The sequence below is a fragment of the Alternaria alternata genome (assembly GCF_001642055.1).
Source record: "Alternaria alternata strain SRC1lrK2f unplaced genomic scaffold CC77scaffold_15, whole genome shotgun sequence".
NCBI lineage: Eukaryota > Fungi > Ascomycota > Dothideomycetes > Pleosporales > Pleosporaceae > Alternaria > Alternaria alternata.
This window is the reverse complement of record NW_017306204.1, coordinates 776708-797771: the sequence shown is the minus strand read 5'-3', so window position 1 is coordinate 797771 and position 21064 is coordinate 776708. Positions and strand designations below refer to the sequence as shown.

General features: G+C 51.9%; 8 protein-coding genes across 8 annotated transcripts; 2 read left to right on the top strand and 6 right to left on the bottom strand.

Annotated features, from left to right (window-relative positions):
• Positions 1 to 463: 463 nt before the first annotated feature.
• Positions 464 to 2742, bottom strand: CC77DRAFT_208305 (hypothetical protein). Its single transcript, XM_018530645.1, has one exon. It carries the CDS (start codon positions 2375 to 2377, stop codon positions 650 to 652), a length of 1728 nt encoding a protein of 575 aa, XP_018384163.1. The 5' UTR covers positions 2378 to 2742; the 3' UTR covers positions 464 to 649.
• Positions 2743 to 5657, bottom strand: CC77DRAFT_208304 (hypothetical protein). The gene is made up of 3 exons (XM_018530644.1): positions 5512 to 5657; positions 3362 to 5374; positions 2743 to 3307 (listed from the first exon to the last, which is right to left on the bottom strand). The coding sequence occupies exons 1-3, from the start codon at positions 5543 to 5545 to the stop codon at positions 3108 to 3110; spliced, it is 2247 nt and encodes a 748-aa protein (XP_018384162.1). The 5' UTR covers positions 5546 to 5657; the 3' UTR covers positions 2743 to 3107.
• Positions 5658 to 5758: 101 nt separating this feature from the next.
• Positions 5759 to 7675, top strand: CC77DRAFT_1073764 (serine/threonine-protein phosphatase 2A activator 1; the record flags this gene model as incomplete). Its single annotated transcript, XM_018529197.1, has 2 exons — positions 5759 to 6760; positions 6814 to 7675. The coding sequence occupies 2 exons, from the start codon at positions 5759 to 5761 to the stop codon at positions 7348 to 7350; spliced, it is 1539 nt and encodes a 512-aa protein (XP_018384161.1). The 3' UTR covers positions 7351 to 7675.
• On the bottom strand, positions 7412 to 10343 carry CC77DRAFT_1022266 (hypothetical protein). Its single transcript, XM_018525426.1, has 3 exons — positions 9764 to 10343; positions 8836 to 9000; positions 7412 to 8776 (listed from the first exon to the last, which is right to left on the bottom strand). Exons 1-3 carry the CDS (start codon positions 10149 to 10151, stop codon positions 7560 to 7562), a joined length of 1770 nt encoding a protein of 589 aa, XP_018384160.1. The 5' UTR covers positions 10152 to 10343; the 3' UTR covers positions 7412 to 7559.
• Positions 10344 to 10667: 324 nt separating this feature from the next.
• Positions 10668 to 11919, bottom strand: CC77DRAFT_1010642 (hypothetical protein; the record flags this gene model as incomplete). The annotated part of the gene is made up of 3 exons (XM_018523662.1): positions 10668 to 11065; positions 11250 to 11681; positions 11907 to 11919. The coding sequence occupies 3 exons, from the start codon at positions 11917 to 11919 to the stop codon at positions 10668 to 10670; spliced, it is 843 nt and encodes a 280-aa protein (XP_018384159.1).
• A 522-nt stretch (positions 11920 to 12441) lies between these two features.
• CC77DRAFT_993297 (cytochrome P450) lies at positions 12442 to 14288 on the top strand. Its single transcript, XM_018536407.1, has 2 exons — positions 12442 to 12726; positions 12816 to 14288. Exons 1-2 carry the CDS (start codon positions 12464 to 12466, stop codon positions 14188 to 14190), a joined length of 1638 nt encoding a protein of 545 aa, XP_018384158.1. The 5' UTR covers positions 12442 to 12463; the 3' UTR covers positions 14191 to 14288.
• On the bottom strand, positions 14230 to 16493 carry CC77DRAFT_1042045 (acetylcholinesterase precursor). The gene is made up of 3 exons (XM_018527258.1): positions 15682 to 16493; positions 15530 to 15625; positions 14230 to 15481 (listed from the first exon to the last, which is right to left on the bottom strand). Exons 1-3 carry the CDS (start codon positions 16171 to 16173, stop codon positions 14291 to 14293), a joined length of 1779 nt encoding a protein of 592 aa, XP_018384157.1. The 5' UTR covers positions 16174 to 16493; the 3' UTR covers positions 14230 to 14290.
• Positions 16494 to 16713: 220 nt separating this feature from the next.
• On the bottom strand, positions 16714 to 20534 carry CC77DRAFT_1022260 (hypothetical protein). Its single transcript, XM_018525425.1, has 3 exons — positions 19228 to 20534; positions 18330 to 19180; positions 16714 to 18282 (listed from the first exon to the last, which is right to left on the bottom strand). Exons 1-3 carry the CDS (start codon positions 20524 to 20526, stop codon positions 16869 to 16871), a joined length of 3564 nt encoding a protein of 1187 aa, XP_018384156.1. The 5' UTR covers positions 20527 to 20534; the 3' UTR covers positions 16714 to 16868.
• Between the last annotated feature and the right edge of the window lie 530 nt (positions 20535 to 21064).

Genomic DNA, 21064 nt, shown 5'->3' with positions numbered 1-21064 from the left:
CCTTCTGGCTGCAGACTAGCGTGCGACCCTCCCGCTATACGAAGGCTTGTGATTGGCCAGCGGGCTCATCTGTATGCAGGTGCGCGCTTCCTTGCCCTGTGGGGGTATTTATTTCACATGGTTAACTCGTGGCTTCGCTTGTGGTGTCGTGGATGTCGTTGTACGTAAGTTACGTCAATGTTCAGGTTTTTCAATATGCGAGATGACTGTTCATCGATGGCTCCCATTGTACGGTGTAGTATTGACGGTACTTCAAATGACCGCAAAAGGCCCATCATGTGTTAGTGCGTTCAATTCAGCCGTAGCCATCTCATCCAGCCGAGTCCAAGAACGTAAGACTTTACGTTAAGAAAACCCATCTACCCCTTCAAATTATTCGCGCAAGTCTCGCTAGGATTCTACAGACGCTTGATTCGACTTCCTTCCTTTTGCGACCGTACTTTGTACGTGATGTTAAGCATAGACATGCGATGCACGTGTACATCATTAGAAACGTCAATGTAATTACTATGTCCTTATAGGCATTATCCCCCAAGCACCAGAGACTCAGAATGTCATTGTACGGCGTTGATCTAAACCAATGACTCAAATATTCCCATCAATATCACGGAAAGACGAAAAACACCCTCTTTCTCCTTCTGCATTCCCATTAAACTATAGCCCAAGTTCCCACAGCACCAGCAAGAATCGCAACAACAGCACCCAAAGCCAGATGCATCGGCTGAATCTTGGTTGCCACAGCGGTCTGGATGACGGGTCCAGCAACCGTCTCAGCGATGGGAGTAGTGGCAGTTTCGACGATCGGTACAGGCTGGTGCTTCTTTTGCGCCTGCGCCTTCTTGCCGCCTTTTGTGCCACGCTTCTTCTTCTTGGCTGCTGGAGCAGTACCCTCGCTATTGTCTTTGTTTTCATCCTCCTTTACATCAGATGAATCTGGTGTTGACGCGTCGCCGGATTGTTCAGACATGAGGACGTCGTATATGTTTGACAACGTCGCCGCCTGCTTGTTTTCCTTACGCTTTTCATTGCGCCTCTGGTTCTTCGTCTTAGGGGGTGTAGGAGTTTGTACAGTTTGTGTGGAAGGCGGTGGTACAGGGGGAGCGACAAGGAAGATGTGTATAGGAGTCTTTTCGGATAACTTTACTGTTGGCTCAGATGGGGCCGCAGGTGGAGAGGCAGCAGACTGCTGTGAGATCGGAATTTCGATAGGCGATGGCGACCCTTCAGTATCCTCAACATTGATGAGCTTGAACTGATCAACATTGGTTTGTTCCTCGACGTGCTTGTCTATGTCTGTCGGTGCGACCGACGTCGAGGGCTCGACGATGGCCCCATCATTCTCCTCAATAATGGGGAGCGGTCCAGAGACCTCGAGCGTAGACTCCACCTTGCCTGGCGAAACTGGCAGCGGAACATCTCCAGCCTGCTTCGAAGTGATGGAAGCATCGGACGTCGATGCCTCGGTCTTTTCAATCTCAGTCGCAGCAGACTGGGCAGCGTCGGTCTTGGCCTTGTTAACTTTCTGTCCGCCCTTCTTGCCACGTTTCCCCTTCTTCTTGGTCTTCTTGCCAACGTCAGCATTCTCATTCGCCAGATCTACGTTCTCTTCCCCGTCAACTTGGTGTGAGAACGTTTGAGTAGCGAGAGACTCCTCATGTACAGATGGTGCGCTCTGTATACTCATCTTTGCAGTAGGAATATCCTCCTCGGTTGCATCTGTCAACAGCTCCTCTGATTCGACAAGCTCTTTCTCCTCGGTTGCGAGAATTTCATACCTATTCGACTTCAACGAAGCAGAAGATGCAGGAGAAACAGGAGAAACAGGCGACTTTGACCTAATGGGTGTGGATCCGGCGGAAGTTATAGACGTGCCTTGCGACTTCGGGTCGACAGGAGCGACCTTGGAGAAAGCGAAAGGCGGGCCCCATAATCCATCCCACTCTTTCCTCAACTGCGATATGGGAATAGCGGTATCGTTCTCGGATCCTGTCGCGGTCGTGGCGGCTGTTGGAGTTTCGGCGATCTTATTGTTATTGAGGACGGTAGCAACCGAAGCAGATTTGGATTGTCCTCTAGTGGCGATGTTGGTCTCAGAACGTGTCTCAGTCTCCTTTGAGGTCTGCTTGACTGGCGCGACACGCGAACTTTTGGTATCTTCTTTTTTAGGATCCTCAAACATACCAGGCCACACACCGTTCACTCGATCTTTCTCCATCAAAATCGCGACAATGTCCCTCGGTTCTGCACCATCAGGAATGCCATGAATCTTAGCCAGAATCTTAAGCTCATTCACCGATTTACTACTGTAATGCTCAAGACTGGCTGCCTCTGAGTAAGGTGTTCTAGCCGCGGTGTTAATGTTCGCGGGAAGCGACATTGTGGCTGAGGATCGTGCGGGTATGTGATTCGTGCTAGTTTTGATTCGAAAAACTTCTAGTTCGAGATGGCTGGTTGCAGTGTGGGTGGAATTTGAGGTGAGTCGGTAAAGTCAGGAGAGGAGAGCGCTTGTAAGGATTTCTAGGATTACAACAGTGAGAGCGTGGGGTTGCGTTGGTACGCAGCGGAGGGGCGCGCGCGCCGATCCAGGAGTGAATGTGCTTTGATGATTTTCTTGTGATTGAAGAATTGGCTGAGTTATTGTGTAATAGGGTGTGTTCCATGGAAGCGAATTACCAGACCCGTGATTGATACCTCTTAGTGGGCGGTCGAGCTTTCGCGTAGCAGGCATTCACGCATGATTACAGGTCAGCCGCCACGACAATGGAAAAGTAAAACGAGGTTTTCACTTAGCTCAGTAATACGGTTCTGAATGACGCCACTGATAGCTTGAGTGATTACAAAGACCAAATGTAACAGAGTATGCGGAGAGAGTATTGGAACTTGCGCGGGTGGAGAAGACCTACATGGTCTGAGGCTGTGCCTATGAAGACACACGTCGAATACGATGATTCGCGGTAAGACTACAAGTGGAAATATATGAGGGGTATCTTAAGGATTATACAACGAGAAAGACTGCTTCAGCAGGAACTCGATCTGCGCCACAGTGAAAGGAAGGCATTCATCATAAGACGCAAGGATGAACCACCCAATCGAGAGGGAAACCAAACTTACGGCATCACCGGTATCTTTGTGACCCAGTCCTCCACTACCCAGCCGTTATCTTGATATAACTTCTGCAAGTTTGATCGAAATTGCGCTGCTTTCGTAACAATCTCTGCGACACTCCGTTCGCGCAAACATCCACCCAGCGGACGAGACGAATTAGGCTTGCAATACGTTGTGAAGATCTTCTCGAAAACTTGTGGACCTATATGACGGTTAGTATAGAAACGAGAGACTCGACAGAGAAGATGGAACGTACCAGCATAACGCTTCAAGCCGTCGAGTAAAGCGGTCTCTTCTTGTTCAGTCCATTCTTGGCTGTCGTCCAATGTCGAAGCTTGACGATGTGGAGGAGCAGACCGAGATGTAAAGACCGGCAGCCGCTCGAAAACGACACCGTTAGCGTCTTTTTCTTCCAAGTCTTCGAGCTTTTTGATGGCCAACTTCAATCTTCTACGCGGATCAGTTTCACAGAGCATGCGCTTGATATGTAGATCCTGCCAACGTTTCCACCGCTGCGTTTGCGCCTCGAGAGACATGGTCTTGCGGTCTTCCTCCTCTTTCTGCTCTTTCATCTTGCGATCGAGTTCTGCTTGCTGCTTGCGATGTTGTTCCGTAGCTTCAAGCCTACTCAGACATCTGCGATACGTCTTGTCTACGTGTCGAAGATGTGCAATGAGACTGATATCCACGTCTTTGATTATTCTATCACCCTTGAAGTGCTTGGGAACAAAGACATTCCAGTCCGCAATCGTGTCTTTAAACGCCAGTATCTGGCGTATTAAGGGTGACAGTATCCGCAAAGCGCCTAGTGAGTCGGTCACTGCACCGTCGTTCTCGTCTAGCCAAATATATAGTGCTTCGAGGTATAGTATGACAGCACGGAAGACATGGCCATACGCGTCACCTTTGAAGGCGCGCTGGTCTTTCTCTTTGACACGAGCGTTGATCTTCCTAAGCATTTCTTGTAGTTCATTGACATCTTCAGCAACTTGCTCCGTCGGTATATCGCTATCCTGAAGGTGGGTGCGGTGTACGTTGCATTTATGGATGATCGAAGTAGCGATCTTAGTTTCACACTTGCCTGGCCGTGGCTTAAGGTTGAGGAACTCAAAGACGGTTTCAATACTTCCAGGCTGTCCTGTAGGACGTACTGTCTTGTGACCGTCATCCGAAATGCTTTCAGATCTCTCTGCGTCCGGCTCACGCTCGGACTCGTAATCGGACTGGGCACTTCCAGACGCGCTTTCGATCTCTATGACATTGGCTATTTCCGAAGCTTTCTTGGATGGTTTTGCGTGGATCTGGGGTCCTCGCTTCCTGGCCGGTAACGGCTGACTGGTCACTGTAGTATCATTGGTAGGTTTTCTTCGAGATTTAAGTTTTGGTGCTGCACGTTTTGGACGTGAGCCTTTCTCTTGTACAGGATCGTCGGCGATTTCTTGCGTTCCTTGTTCGTGGTTACTGTGATCCACCTTCTCTGTGGTGCTCTGCTCTTGCGATCTCCGCCGGACCGGAATTCGGACCCGTGGATGAGCCTTCCTTGATGAGACTGATTCCGCAGTCGTTTGCCCCTGTTCTCTCTGATATTTCGCAGGTCTATCATCACCGTGTTCCGACTCTGATTTCCGTTTCGATACTGCTCGTGTGTTGGCAAGATGCTCTAGCGCATCAGACGGTCTTTCGCCCACACTGGGTGGTGTTTCGTGACGAGTGTTATCTACGGCTACGGTATCGCTTTGCGACGGAACGAGTCGAGGCGGTGAGGAACGTAGGTCAGTCTCTGCTGATACCAGGTCTCCAGGCAAAGCCAAATCCTCCACCAGCTCTTCGGGATCCACCTGCAATCCGCCTTCGGTCTGCACCGGAAGCTCCGACGAAGCTACAGGAGCATCACTCGATAAGTCCACTGATTTCGCCTTGCCTTTCTTCTTTTTCTTCTTAAGGATCTTCAAGGGCTTGTGGTTGACCTTCTCTGGCAATGCATATTTGCCCTTCTCAGGGCTCAGCTCAATCTCGTACGGGTCACCTCTGACCGCTAGATTCTGTTTTGAGCTCTCATCCCTCTTCAGGCTGACCCGCTTGAGTTTTCCCTGACCTTGTTTCCCTTTCCACTCTGGAAAGCTAGGAGGGTTTATGCGCGCTGCGTTGAGGAGGTTTGCGCCAAGGACCGCGGACGGTGCGGGCAAGTCTGCGAGTGGGGAATGGGATTCGGTGAGGAGCTGCTGGGTTGCGGCGTCGTCGTCTGAGGAAGGTGAGGGGGGTTTGCGAGCTAGTGTGCTAGTGTTAGCTCAGGACGCGTGGGACGGAAGCTTCAGCTATGTTTATAATAGGTAGCGGCCATGGAGAACTTGGTGTAGACACCTGCCAGCTCTACTACATCATGAGCTTGCGGCTGCGATGACGTACCTCTTTGCTTCGACGTGTCCTTGAGGCGCGCCATCAGTGAGCGTCAAGAACGCTATTGCATTTGTGTTGATGAGCCTCGGCGATGTCGGCGATGTGGGGGAGTGAAGTCATCCCCACGCTCAAAAGCAAGAGGAGGCTGGAGCGCCGGGCGCGAAAGTGGGCCTCAGACACGCTATCACATGAGATCGTCCCTGCGCCTGCCCACTATCGATAACCCACAAACTATCACCACACCCCCCATTCCGCCATGTCATCGAATCCCTCTAAAGCACCCGTACTAGAGCTACTCCGCAAAGATGCATCGCACAGTTTCGAAATTCCCGCGAAACGTATTCACGATGGCGACGATGTCACTTTCTTCCTGGCAAGCAGAGCCTATGCCGATATCATGACTTTTATCTTCCAGCTCAACACAGCTATGATACCCCGGAAGATCGAAGAATCTCAAGAGCAAGGAGGCAACACAGGTTCATTCAAGGAGTGGAAATTGAACGATCCAGACGTTCCTCATCCCCCCGTTGTTGCAAACCTCGCCAAGCTTCTCGACACCCTGGCCTCCATCATCGACGAAGCACCGCCAGACCCAGGTCCGCGTCGCTTCGGAAACGTCAGCTTTAGGACCTGGTATGATATTGTTCGAGAAAGGGTGCCTGCACTCCTTGATCAGTATCTACCCGAACAGGTACTCGCCTTCAAATCCGCGTCTGATGTCTCTGCCAAACATGAACTAGAAGCCTATCTCATCGGCAGTTTTGGTAGCTCTCAACGTCTCGACTACGGTACAGGCCATGAACTCAGTTTCCTCGCTTTCCTAGGCTGTCTCTGGAAACTGGGCGCTTTTCCTCATTCGGAAGATGGCGAGCAGGAGCGCGGTATCGTTCTTGGAGTAGTGGAACCATATCTCGCTCTGATACGACGACTTATCTTGACGTACACACTTGAACCCGCTGGCTCCCACGGTGTATGGGGGCTAGACGATCATTCGTTCGTTCCGTATATCTTCGGCAGCGCGCAACTTTCTCCCGCTATCGTTACGCCTGCAGATGTCGCGGCAGAAGGCTCGTTACCGACTGCTCCTAATCCAGGCGACGTGGCCAAAGCCACCGCTGTAGCCCGAGAGCGAACGCGGAATATGTATTTCAGTGCCATCGGCTTCATCTACGATGTAAAGAAAGGACCATTTTGGGAACACAGCAATATCTTGTACGACGTCTCTGGTGTTAAAGCAGGATGGGCCAAAATCAATAAGGTAATCCACACTGTTTTCCCTACCTCAATGCGTCAAACTGACAATAGTTTTAGGGGATGATCAAGATGTACAACGCAGAAGTTCTTTCCAAATTCCCTGTAGTCCAGCACTTCCCGTTCGGCTCGCTTTTCTCCTTCTCAGCGGATCCGAATGCGAAAACCATTCAGGCAAGTGTTCATACTGCCAGTCAACCTAAGTCGAGTACACCGTCTACCACAGCACCTACTGCTCGACCGGGTCCACAGTCTGCGTTACGGGATCCGATGGCCGACCCTATGGGTGGAGCAGCTAGGGGAGGCGGAGTTGGTACTGCTGCGCCGTGGGCGGGTGCTGGGGCTAGAACGGCGGGTGCTGGAATGCCTCCAATGACGGCCGCGCCGTGGGCTACTGCTGGTGCTAGTGCTAGAGGCACAGGTAGTACAGATGTACCCAATGGTCCGAATCAGCCTACAAAAGCACCTTGGGCGAGTAGAACGCCTGCTCCGCCACCGACAGTAGGTGGCACTACAGCACCATGGGCAAGAGGGAATGCAGGGGATACGCAGAATGCCCAACCAAGTACGAGGGCACCTTGGGCGGATAAGAGATAAGATAGGGCAAGATCAAAAAACAAGACATTAGACACATGTAGCATGTTTTCGTGTACGACATGTACGATATGAGACTCGAATTTGTCTATTATAAGAAGCTTGGTAAGGTCATGACCACAAACTACAGAGTCATGCACTACGCACCCCACGGTGTCGCAAGCTTCCACCAAGATATCGTTCTTGGGTTGTCTATCCTCCTTTTCACACAATCAAGCAACATTTTCCATCAATCCTGCCCCCACCGTTCGTCCCCTCTCTCTAAGCACGACCCTCATTCCCTCCTCCACCGGTAACTCCTTTTCCAGTTGCACCACCACCCTTGCTACCTCACCTGGCTTCACAATTCTCGGCTTCTTCTTCACAACCTCTCCTGTAAACTTATTAAGCTTAGCGCTCAGCGTTCGAATTCCTGCAGGTGAGTTGAGTGTGCTCCTAAAGACTTCCACCGGCATAGGCAGTACGTGTTCGAAAGCCAGGAGCTTGGACGTAAATGCTTTGACAAGTTTGACAGGATCTTTGGGGGAACAGACAATGTCTCCCTGACGAAGGTGAACGGGGTCGATGTCCGTGAGGTGGAGGGTAGGGATTTGACCGCAGACAGCCCAGTCCACGGGTGCGTCTTGCACTTCGATAGATTTTATAGTTGCGGTTTCATTGGCAGGGAGAGCGAGGATAACATCGCCCACTTGTAAGGTTCCGGCATCGATACGGCCTGATATGCTTAGCGGTGAACGGATATCACCTCGGAAGACGTCAGCAACAGAGAGCCGAAGTGGTTTCGTGAGGTTTCGGGTTGGTAGATCGATTCGTTCTAGAGCTTCTAGCAGAGTCTCGCCAGTGTACCAATGTGCGGCCGAGTTTTCGATCTTCTTGACGACGTTTTCTCCGGTCAGACCAGCTAGGGGTATGAATGTTATCCGCTTTTCGAGGAAGCTTGCTTCGGTGAGGAAGGTGGTCATGAGTTTCGAGATCTCGTCGAAGCGTGATTTCGACCATCCGACTGTATCCATCTTATTCACGGCCACAACAATATGTTGCATACCCATGCTTCGTGCAATTAGAATGTGTTCCTTCGTTTGACCCTTGAGACCAGATTCGAAGCTGTTGGTGCTTGCGTCGATGACAAGGACGGGGAAGTCGGCTTGTGATGCACCCGAAATCATTCTTGGTATGAAGTCCTTATGACCAGGCGCATCCAGTATTGTGAACACGCTCCTGTCTGTCTCGAAGTAGTTTGTCGCAATGTCGACGGTAACACCACGACTCCGCTCTTCGCTCGTTTCGTCCATGACCCACGCGAGCGCGAATGATGATTTGCCAATAGTTTCTGCTTCTTTTCGTAATTTGTCTATCGATCGCTGATCGACAACATGAAGATCGTAAAGCAATCGCCCCATGAGCGTACTCTTACCGTGGTCGACATGTCCTGGAGGAGTTAGTACTCTAATGACGAAGGACGAGTAGGGGTTGCAAGAGTCTACTCACCGAGCACTACAAAATTAGCCATCCGCTTCGAAGCGCTCTTTTCGAACTCGTCTACAACGTTCAAGTTCTTGCTCTTGACTCTTGGCTCATCGGCCACGGTAAGCTTCTCGACCGACTCGGCTAAGTCACCGTTGATCTGCTTTTTCTTCTTCTTTGGTGTAGTTCCTGTATGTCTTAGAGAGGTTCAAATGAATTTGCCAAGAATCTAGTGACGTCCGCCGCCTGCGCCCTTTGCCTGTGCTGCCCGCACAATATCGTCCGGGCTTGGTCCAGCAAAGGCTCCTGTGCCATCATAGGATTTGTACGCAGCAAAGGGTATCGGCACCTCTTGTAGCGGTGCTTGTGTGTGCTTTGACGTTTCGTCGGGCCCACAAAGGGTGGAGGCGAACATAGAGGCTGTAGCGCGTTGAGCAGGCGATTCGACAACGACGGCAGGCTGAGGAGCTTGGGGTTCTTCTATTTCGGGTTCTTTGGGTGCTTCTAGTGCTGGCGATGGCGAACGTCTGCGGACAGGATATCTGGAAAGTCGAGCTGGGCGCTCAGACTCGCCACTATCGCCGCCAGGATTGCCACTCCCTTGGTTCTTCACCGAGAGCTTATCGAGCATGGCGATGGCCGAGTCGGCGTCATTGTTTGCCTTGGACGCAGCAGCTTCCGCATCTTCGCGCTCCTTCCTCCGCTTAGCCGCAAGGGCGGCTAGTTTCGAAGAGCCTCCAAGCAAGCCGCCTTTGTAGTGGGGGGCATCGACGGTGATGACGCCTAATCGTTCGGGTGGCACGTTGCCCCAGGGCACATCCCAGAAGAAGTCTGTGACAGCAGCGTTGGTAGGCATCGAGATTGGGGCAACGGTAGAGGATGGGCAACAGGACGACAGGGCAGCAGACTCGTCTACATAGCTAGAATGGGGTGCGAGTGTGAGTGTGCTTACCTGTGGTTGCGGGCGCGTTCTGGTCTGCTACACTTGCAGCTTGGTCGAAGCGCGACACTGGTTTTGCCTTTTCCTGCTTGGGCGCCTCCTGCTTCGGCTCTGCGACCCCGAGCTTGTTCTTCAGATAGCTCACGCTCTTTCCGATGTCGTAGTAGTAGTGCCATAACGCTTCTTGTATTTGCTCATCGCTCGTGAAGTCGCTCATGTCTCCTAGCGCCTCGCGGACTTTGACGGTGCCCACACGCATCTGCTCTTTGTCGTCCTCCGTCATGCCATCTCCTCCCGCATCGACGTCCCCGGCGTCGTCTTCGAAGTAGTCATCGTCGTCGTAAATATCGTCGTCATCGTAATCGACGTTGCGCGTGCGCGAGAAGCCGCCTGCAGGCATTGTGGGTATTTCTTGATTCGTCGGTGCGTGTGGGTTACGGGCAGGTTGACTTGTGTCGAGTGCACCCTCTGGTATCGAATTGGTGCGCAGGCGTGTAGAGTTGTTGGGGCCAAATAGCTCGCGGTTTCTCTACCTAGTGTGAATTATCGCGTCCCTTCATTGACGTCGTTGGTGGGGCGACTTTCCTTGACGTGTAGCGCGGCTGCTATTGCCCCGCGCTAGTTGGGAGCTTTCAGCAATACAATGACGATGATTCGTCTAACTCACTTAGGCAGACGATCAAGGTAGAAATCATGAAATTGTTCGATTCAAAGTCAAGCTCGCCTACAGCTCGACACACCTATTGAAAGATACAGCAGTGGGGTATAGTATTAGTGGAAAATCACAATGCTGAAAACGAGGCTTGACACCCGCGCCCTTCGCCTGTCGGTATTCAAAATGTTTTTTTTTTCGCGGGCCTCTCAGCCCACTATTTGATGTCACGCCTGTAGTCTCCTGAACTCAATGGGGACGTCTCTATTTCTCTGCCTTCTCTTCAGCGGCGGCCGGGGCAGCAGGAGCTGCGGTAGGTTCAGCACTAGGCGCAGGAGCGGCAGCAGTAGTGGGAGCCGCTGGAGTAGGTGCGGGAGCAACAGGCTCCTCAGCCTGAGCGGCGGGAGCAGGCGCCGCAGCTGGTGCAGCTGGTGCAGCGGGCTTGTCCTCGCCGAAGTTGGGCTCATCAAACATAGGTCCGCTTGTAGCGCTCATACCAGCAGCGGGCTGGCTGCTAGGAATGGCGGGAAGATCCAAAGGGGCAGCTGGTGCAGGTGTATCCGTCGCCTTGGCCTCAGTGTCCTTTGGTGCCTCGGTGGCTGTGGGCTGAGCCTCAGCAGCGGTCGGGGGAGCGGGTGCAACGGCGCCAACGGGTTCGGGTGCTGGAAGAGGATGTATTAGTCTAGGGTATCTTGAGTGACAAAGGAAATTCGTAAGAGTTCGAGCGGGAAGGAAATGTAGTATCTGGCCATAAGGTCGTAAACGAGCTGGTGGAAGTGCGATAAGCTTGACCAGCCATATCGTTGCAGGTGTTTTCCCACGCCTAAATGGGATCGTTCCACTGACTGCGGTCCAAGTCGACTTTCTGTCGTCGCCTGGATCCATGCCAGGCATCGTCTCCACGATACGGTAGCGGACTAGAATGTGAAGGAGATGATAACCTACTCGACGTGGCCTGCTTGACTTCGGCCAATGCAGCGGCTTCATCCTTCTTCGCCTCACCCTGAGCAGGATCCGAGGCTGGAACCGCTGCGGGTTCAGCAGGCGCCGGGACTGGCGCAGACGCAGACGCTGGGGCAGCAGGTGTCGTCTCAGTCTTCGCGGGCTCGGGGACGGGTGCGGGAGCGGGTGCAGCTGGCGTAGTCTCGCTAGGCTTGGTTTGCGCAGGCGTAGTAGAGGCCTCAGAAGTGGCCGTGGGCTTTGGCTCTTCCTTCTTGGACTTCTTGCCCTTGAAGAGACCCTTGAAGGCCTTCTTCATCTGATCCATCGCGTCAAGTGCTGTGGGAGTAATGTGTCAGATAACGATTCTGTAGGTGCTAGTGATCGCACGGAGCAGTCTCGAGGATGATGGCTTGTGGGCAGGTAGACGTTTGTGCACACATGGGGCACGTAGATAGGCAACCACAATAAGGAAGTTTGCGCATCCGATCGAAAAGCGCGACTAGTCCCAAGATGGACGCCATTCCCACGGTGAAGGTGAAGGTGAATGGGGGTTGCACTTACGAACTCCCGGCATGCTGATGACGAGTTCTAGCTGGCTGCTAGATAAGCGCTTAAGGGTTGGGTATTAGCACGAGGGAGCAGAAAAGAATAAAGGGTACAGCGATGCAGTCAATGAGTAGCTAAAGCCGGTGGGTGCCTAGGTAGCGCAAGGAGCGTGATGATGATAGCAAAGAGCGCGAAGGATGTCAAGTTGACGAAGCTCTGTTGTTCTGGCCGGGACCCTGAGACGCTAAGCCAATCGTCTCCACCTCCACATTCATGCACGCCGTTATGCACCATGCAACCAAAAATAGCCGCCTACTGCACCGCTATCTGCATGCAATTAGTGGCCGTTGTGTTTCATCTTCTATCGAGTACATGACAGGTATGCAAGACACCATGGCGTTGGTTATCAGGTACAGCCCGCCTGGCTTGTTGCCAGCGAGGCCTCCCAACACTGCAGAAATTAATCCCTCTTTCAGGCTAGCGCTTATCCCCCTGCATTAGGACAACTTATGAAGATCACATTTAACTGATGTTTGTCTCCACCACGTGAATTATACCACCTTGCACTCAACATGGATGTCGGAAACGCGACGACTGTAAACGGGCAGCTTTCTGCACCGTTCGCAGCACTGCAGCACAGTCTTATCGCGCAATGCATCGTGGCCATCGCGGTAGTTTGCATCTGTACTCGGATTCTTTCCGGGCATACCTTCAGATCCATCAAATACGGAAAGGGTCGTAATGTCTTACCTCCAACACTTCCGTATTGGATACCTGGACTGAAACACGCCTTGTCTTTTGCTTATGATTCGCATGGCTTCCTAGCCAGATGCTTGTAAGTATCGTCCTCACATCACCATTGAAGCTGTCCATTGACGACCACCACGCGATCGTCGCAACATGGCGAAACTAACATTGCAACAGGAACCAATATGGCGATGGTTCGCCTTTCTATCTAGATGCCGCAGGTCAGAAATTACTTGTCGTCTTAGATCCAGAGCACGTCAGAGGTGTGCTCAATTCCTCATCCGAATGTGATCCAAACCCGTTCATCCACGACAAGATCATGGGCGCTTTGATGGGAAGCCCACAAGAAGCCATCGACCATTACAAGTCCGAGAATGGTAATACAGATTACATTCAAACAACACACATCCGACAGCATACCACTGGATCGAACCTTGGCTTACTTGCCAAACGGCTTTTCGATGCCATGAAACGGACCGTCACCGAAAGCTTGTCTTCAATCCCAGAAGGTGAATGGAAGGACATTCCTGATCTCTACAACTTCATCGAATATCACGCATCCTACGGCATTGCCGAAACCCTTCTCGGCACATCCATCATGTACCCAGGAATCATATCCGATCTCTGGATCCACATTGAAGCCACGGATCAATTCTTCATGGGCCTTCCCCGCTTCCTTATCCCCAAAGCCTACGCCGCGCGTGATCGCCTGCTCAACGCCATTAGAGCTTGGACCAAGGAATCCGAAGTGTTACGCAAGCAAAACGCTGTAAACACTACCTGGGACCCCATCGCAGGTTCTGGTCTTCTCCAAGAGAGAGAGGAACTATATAGTAAGATGGCTGGCCACGGTGTGGATGGCCGCTCAGCACAAACTCTCGGCCTCCTCTACGGCGGAACCAGTCTTACCGTGCCAGTAACATTCTGGTACTTTTTCGAAACACTACGCGATCCCTCTTTACATCGCCGCGTATTCGATGAGATCAGTAATGGGGTCAACGAAGAGACGCAAGGTTACAACTTTATGCAACTGAGCGCGCGACCTTTGTTGCAGTCTCTTCATGCGGAGACGACACGAATGTATAGTTCCAATCTCGCTGTAAGAGAAGTCACAGCTCCGACATACGTGCTTGACGAGAAATACACTATACCAAAAGGCACCGAGGTTTATCTTTCTCATAAGTACAATGGGCAGTTCACCCCAGGGTGGAGGGCTGCAAGGCCTCAGGCTACTGCGAAACCTCTAGACACTTTCTGGGCCGAACGGTACTTAGTCAGCGGCAGCGGAAATGACGACAAGAGAAGAAAGTTTAGCGATGCAGGTTTGAGTGGTAACTGGACTTCTTTTGGGGGTGGAGAACATAAATGTCCTGGAAGGCATTTTGCCCGCAATATCGGTATCGTGACGCTAGCAATCTTCATGGGCGAGTTTGAGATTGAGGTAGTTGATATGGAAGGGGCACGAGCTTTGGATCCAGGGAACAAAAAGAAGGCTTTTGGGACAATGAGGCCTAAGCAGAAAATTGCGGCAAGGATTAGGAAGAGGGTATAGGTATTGTTTGATAAGTTGAGAGTGCGGATATGTCTGAGCGGTATTCATTTATCTCGCTGTCTGTTATACTCTATCGACTGACAAAAGCTTGATATATTAACTACTTTTCAAGTCTCGCAGCCTTGCTCTCATCTCTCCACCACTCACACTGCTTCCTCCTAATCCCATCTCCTTCAACCCTAGTGTTACCGAAAGGCTCCATCCTCAGCTGCAACCCGGGCTTACCCTCACCTTCATCCACATAAAGCGGCCAATATGGCACACCTGTCCTGTTGCCGGCATTGGGATCACCCAGCGCAACAAAGTCCGAGAAGTAAGCATTCAACAACTCCTTGCCGACTTCAGGGTACTGGACACCGCCAGCACCGGCTGGCTCAGCCCAGGTGTACTTTGTGTCGGCGGTATGCGGTATTCCCTTCCAAGTGGGGAACGTGTTGTTTGTAGCGAATACCATCTTATGTACTGGTACGTCGGCGGCAGACATGCGGAGAGCAGTTTCTTGGCCAGCGCAAACGTACATATAGTCTGTGAGGGCGGCAGAGAGACGATTGTATTGAGTGGAGTTGGAGCTATGGACGTATGGCCCACTATCCAATCCTGTGGGGTCGGGGTATAGCTCCTCAAGATCAGAGAGGTCTTCGGGTGTGAGACCGGGGATCAGGTTCTTCATGAAGGCAAGGAATTCATCATTGGTCTCAATGTCGCCGGGTGAATAGTACTTTGCTTCATCAGGGACGTTGGTCGTGATGGTGGGGATGCGGTAGAATTGGCCGTTGACTCCGGAGGTTGAGCCCGCTTGTTCGAGAAGGGGGCCACCGCGGGTGGGCTGGAATGGCCATGTGATGGCATATTCGGAAGCGCGCCATATCAGAGCGCTAGCGTTCTGGATGGCAGCAGCGGGGACAGAACGCAAACAGCTGAGGATTTCGGTATCGGTGCTGTTGGCCACAGCGCTGCAACCTGTAAGACCTAGGTATCGCGAGAACTGCTCTTGGTACAGTGGGTAAGACGCGTTAGGGAACGCTCGAGCGGTCACACTGCCGGATTGGAGAAGAGCTTGGGAAAAGAGTGGTGCGGCGCCCTCAGTGGTGTTATAGTTGTGGAACAGATGGATGCCGACTGAATGCGCACCAGCGGAACGACCTCCAATGGTGACGCGAGAAGCGTCGCCTCCAAAAGCGGAGATGTACTTTTGAACGAACTTGAACAAGGTCTCCTGATCTCGAAGACCCAGGTTGAGAAGTCCTTCGCGCTCAAAGACTGGAGAGGGGAGGAACCCCCAAGAGTTTACCTGTATAACGTTAGGCTTGATTGTACAGAAAAAAATGACCATACTTACTCTGTAGTTGAAGTTGACAACGATCAACGGCTTCTTTGAATTAGCTACGAAACTCGGGCCATCGAAACTCCTAGCACTACCAGCAACGAAACCACCCTTTTAGAGTCAAGTCAGCAACCGCAGCACATACCCAATGCTTCTCAAAAACTCACACCATGTATCCAGATCAGCACGGGCAACTTCTCGTGCGCGCCAACACCCTGCGGTCGGAAGACGTTCATGCTCAAACACGCCTCATCCATCTCGTACGTAATATCCAATGGATCCTGGTAACACGAGTATCCATAGCTCGTTGCATTCTTAACACCATCGAAAGGTTCTGGCGCTCCAACAGGCGCGAACCTGCCTTCTCCAACAGGCTGAGAAGCGTAATCGATTCCGAGCCATGCGTCTACAGCGCGTGGTAGAGGTTTCTTGGTCAAAGTCTGGGAGACTGTCGTGCCGAGGAAAGTGCCATAGCCGGGAAGCGTGACTTCTGATGTATTGTATGAAGCTGAGACGCCAGACAGGCTGGTGAGCAATGTGACTGTGGTAAGAAGGCGCTGAGCCATGTTGTGTTGACCCATGATGGCGTCAATGTGGGAAATTAAGGTTGACACGACGCGTTCGCACAACAACGAAGCTACGTCGAGCGAAGCCATCATGGAAGTGTATATAACGACATTTGATGCCTGCGCATGGTTCCGAGATCGGTCATACAACCTTGTAACTGCCCTGTATTCGTATTGATGTTGACTCCACTACCATCTCCACTACCCCACAGTCTGGTAGTAGTCAGGTCTTGGTACCTGCTTCATGCGGCGGTGAACGAGTGACGCGGAGATACGCGTTATGCCGACTCGTTATCTTTGCATCGGGAATTTACCGGTACTTCTTTAGGAGCCGACCGCTATCATCGGATCGCATCCGACGCGACGGATGTTGATAAGTGTGAACGGGTGTTGATAAGTGTGGAGATGGGAAGATGCAGGTTGAGCGAGCGAGTGAGCGGAGGTTGCCCGAACCGGGAAAAGACACCCCGAAGCCGAGCACACTAAGCATGATGGAATGGCAACAACAATACATAGGTACAGCATTCTGCTCACGACTCTCTGTCACGCTAAACACCTTTTGAAATTGACACTCTTCCTTATATCACTCGGCACACCCAAGCCTATTTTAAGGAATAGTGGCCCGTATAGGTTGGCGGTTGTGTCAGAATAATGCATTCCTTGAGTCCCAGGTCCGGGCAATGGCGAACAGCCTTCCAAGACAGGAAATATCTAATAAAAACAACCAGAGAATATGCTATACTCCATACTCCGTATCATGAGCATCGTCATCGTTGCAAGCCTCCACTTTACGAGCCTCCATCAAAACCCTTGTCTAATTTCTTCAGCGCCTCTTCAACCTCTACTGCCCTCTCTTCATCACCCCTCAAGCCTTGAACCCTAGGCAAGCCACGCATCACCTGTTGCACCATATCCTCCAGCGCCTTCGGATCCCTCAAGCCACCGCTCATCCTCGCCATCTCACCCAACGCAGCAGTAGTGGTAAGGTCGCTCTTGCCTTTACCCTTGCTGTTGCTATTGCCCCCGATATCTGAGCGAGACGTTAGTGGCTGGTTCTGACTCTGATGCGCAGGCGAAGACTGAGGTTGACGCTTGCGCAACATCACCTGGCCTTGTTTATCCATGTAGGTTTCGTACCCTTGTTGGTCGAGCACTTCGTCGGGTACACGGACGTTGACGGGTGATCTGTTGCTGCTGCTGCTACCGCTACCACCATTCTCACTACTACCACTGCTTTCGCCTGGGACAGCCGTGTTTGGATTTGAACTCGATGTTGCTTTAGGTTTGGCGTTGGCATCTTGATTGACCTTTTCCAGAGCGTGGATGCGGTCTTGATTCTCCTTGTTGCCTTCCATGAGGAAACGTAGACACATTATCGCGTGTTCCCGAATATATGGGTTATGCTCGTCGTAGGAACAGCAGTTGAGGACTGCTTCGATACCGCCGAGGGGACGGATTTGGTCTTGAACGTGCTTATTCTTCCACACTAGAGAGCTGAGGACGAGAACGGCGAGCTTCTTGAGGTTGCGCCATTCGAAGTCGGAGGGTTCATCAGCCGCTTCATCTATGTATGGTCGAGGTGACGGTGAAGTTGGCGGGGGTATGTATGGTTCAGCTGCAGCAGCTGTAGTATCATATGGCCGCTCAACAGCGACTGGCTGCGGCTGTGGTGGCTGCTGCTGCTGTTGCTGCTGCTGTGGCGAAGGAACATCCACCTCTACCGGTGCTGGGGGTGGTGGAGCATGCTGAACATTCCTCAAGGGAGGCGGTGATAGCTGACCCTTGGGTATCGCTGCGTCTAACTCTTTCAGAAGGGTTACCAGTTCGTGAGAAATTTCCCAGTTGCTCAACATCCTCTTCCACGTCTCATGTTCTGTGAGAATGGCAAAGAACTCTAGGTATTGATAGACACCTTCATACATGCGCTCCATATCCCAGAGGTTCAGAGGAAAGTCTTCCGGCTGAGCATGGCCTGCGCGAATTTGGCCTTGAAGGAAGATGAGAGCGCATGTTTGAGGAATGATATGACGACGGAACTCAGTAAGTAGAAAGTTGACCATATGGACATCGCCTTGGTCCACTTGTGGGTGATTTGCTTTGAGGTGGCCCTTCGTAGGTTGAGCACGGGCTTGTCTGGCGCGGAAGATGTTGGTAAGAAGCTTCATGATGACTGCCTGAGCCGGAGAGATGATGTCTTTCGATCTATCGCAGTGTCAGCAGGGTTCTGTCTCTTGGATAAATGTACTTACTCAGACTCCCTAAAGGCATGGTAAGCAAATGGCAGTAGTTGGTTTGCAAGAATAGCTTCCATGATCTTGACCATGAATTTGAAGTACAGCTCTTCCTCGCGTAGATCCCAAGCTGCAACAAAGATCAATAACTCTCTAAGAAGATTTCGGCCATTGTCCTGCGCAAGGAGCAGGTGACACCGCACACCATGCATGCTCCTAACGCTGCTGAAAATAGTCGGGTCCGAGTGATAACCAGGTTGTCCCTCTGTTGGCTCCACAATGCCCGCCATGATTATCATAGGCAAGACTTCAATCTCGGTAGGCCCCAGAATTAGTGGAACATCTGTAAGCAGCCCTCGGCCTTCATCACCAGGTATGTCATCGTAATCGTCATCATTATCACCGTCATCCTCTGGCGGAGGAGAAGTAGGAGACGCTACGTCACTGATTAGCCCTGATGGACGGTCGGGGTCTGGCTCCAGACGCTTAAGCAGATCTTCTTTGCCATTTTGGAGGATCTCCGCACCGAAGGATGGCGGGTATGTCACACGGAAATCGATCTCACCTGCCGGGGGAGACCGTTTGATGCTAGGATCTAGTAACGAGTCATCCATTGCTGGTTTTGGGGACTGCTTCTCCGCTGCGGTTTGGGATGCTTGTTGCTCGCGGCTAGATTCGTCGCCAGGGAGAGCGGTAATCGAAGAACGCATCCTGTCAACCTCGACTTGAAGTTGATTGATGCTCTTTGCCAGTGCTTGTACACTCTCTTCGTTCTTGGCATGTTGGTCTACAACTTTGCGATATGTGCTGGACTGGGTGATCTGATCGCGATACCTGGCAACTACATCCGCGTACAGCATGTTCCATTTCTGGAAGAATTAGTCAAGACCTGGGTAGTGAAGTGGATGAAACTTACGTTCTTCTCTTCCTCGCTCATCGTCTGCCACCTGCGCCTGCATTCGGCAGCAATTTCGTTGGCGCCTGCTTTGACACCATGATGTATCAGGGCCTTTTTGACATCGTTGCCCGTTTCTCCAATGTACAGTAGGAAGGGCGAAGACGCAGGTTGCTGTGGAATTTTGAATGTGTCTAAGCTACGCGCTGCATTTGTTGGCAATGGGTGTTCCTCAGGTGGCGGCCCTTGATCTTGTGGGAATTCATCCATCTTGTACTTCATGTCGGCAAAGTTTGGTAGTTCATTGTCGAGGTGGCTGTCAAACAGTTCGATCCAGAGCATAAGCTTGCGCTGCTCGTTGCGTGCGATGAGGTTGTTGAGGAATTGCAAACATGTGATGAGAAGCTTCTTGTATGCATTGATGACACCCTGCCATTTATCTTCGTCCTGGGTCCCAGCCTCGCCGTCGTAGCCGCGTGCGGTGACTCGTACACAGACATTGATCAGCGCAAAAATGTCCTTGTCGAACAGCCTGTCTGCGCTCAGGTTCTGCACCTTCTCTCCATGTACCTGCACATTCCGGGCTATACACACAAGCTGGTTCAATCTTTCCAGGTCCCTAAGCAGACTCGGGGAATAGCTTGCGATCAACGGACCCGACAGGCCTTCGTATTCTGGGGCGGCAGGATCCGGCGCAGCGAAACATCGACGCTCGAGTGAGGGTATGGCGGCTTTCAGCACGCCCGCAAGATCGTCCCAGAACTCCCACGAGAGGCCGAGTTCTTCGCGCAGTTCCAAGCTTTTCCGCGACTCTTCCAGTGTCTTCTTGACCACGTCCCGCTCTAGCATACGCAACGTATCGTCCCTGACATAGCCTGGGTTGTGGAAATGTACGGTGTAAGGCGCGAGCGCCAGGCGGAGTCGGGTAAGATAGGGTCGCGCATGTATGCCGCCTGAACTCTCTGGGCGCTCAGACTCGCCCATGCTCTCGGTATCGTTGATGCTGCCTTCGGCCATGCCTTCGCTCGTTTCCGTCTTCAGGTCGGGTTGTGACAGCGCGCGACGGTCCCAGTCATTCCACAATTGATTCTCGGCGAGTAGCGATCGGTAGACCCATACACGGATGGGTCCTGGTGCGCGTAGGATGCGGTAGAGGTTGTTGGAGGCCAGTTTTTCGGCAACGTTGTGGTATTGCGCCAGCGCTATGGGTGCAAAGGCGAGGTGAGCAGAGTCTTTGGTCGTGTCTGCAAACGGCGACGAAAGATGAAGAGTCGTAGGCGGCGAATCGGAGTGCGTGGAGGAGCTCGAGTCGGAAGTCATGATTGCAGGCGGCGTTGACCAAAAATTTACACGTCGGCCGCCAGGAGATTACCCCACTATCCGCGCCCCGCCATGACATCTGACGTACTAAACTACAGAGTCGGTGGTTTGCCAGCCTTTTCGTCTGAAGTCGTGCTACATGGTTCCTGCAGCTTCACTCGAATTGTCGCATCCATGTATTCACTCGTGCCAAAACATCAAAAAGTTCAAGTTTCAACATCTTCGATTCATTCATGCCAATAATGGCGTTTGAGATATATATGTACGGAGCATATGAACCTCGAGTAGGCATAGTTTTTGGCCCGGCGAGTCTAGTGGTACCGTTTGTTTTGATCTTGGAACGAATGTAATGTGATTCATGATACATGGGATGGTATCTGTCACGGACATGGATTGTTCCGATAGCAAAGCATCTTTCAGCTTTGCCCTGCGCTGTGAAAATGCGCACATGTAACCCTCAGAAGGGTACGCGATGAGAATATGACATATCAAAGAGAATGGGGATGATAGAAACGTGATGGCGACGTTGTGTGGACAT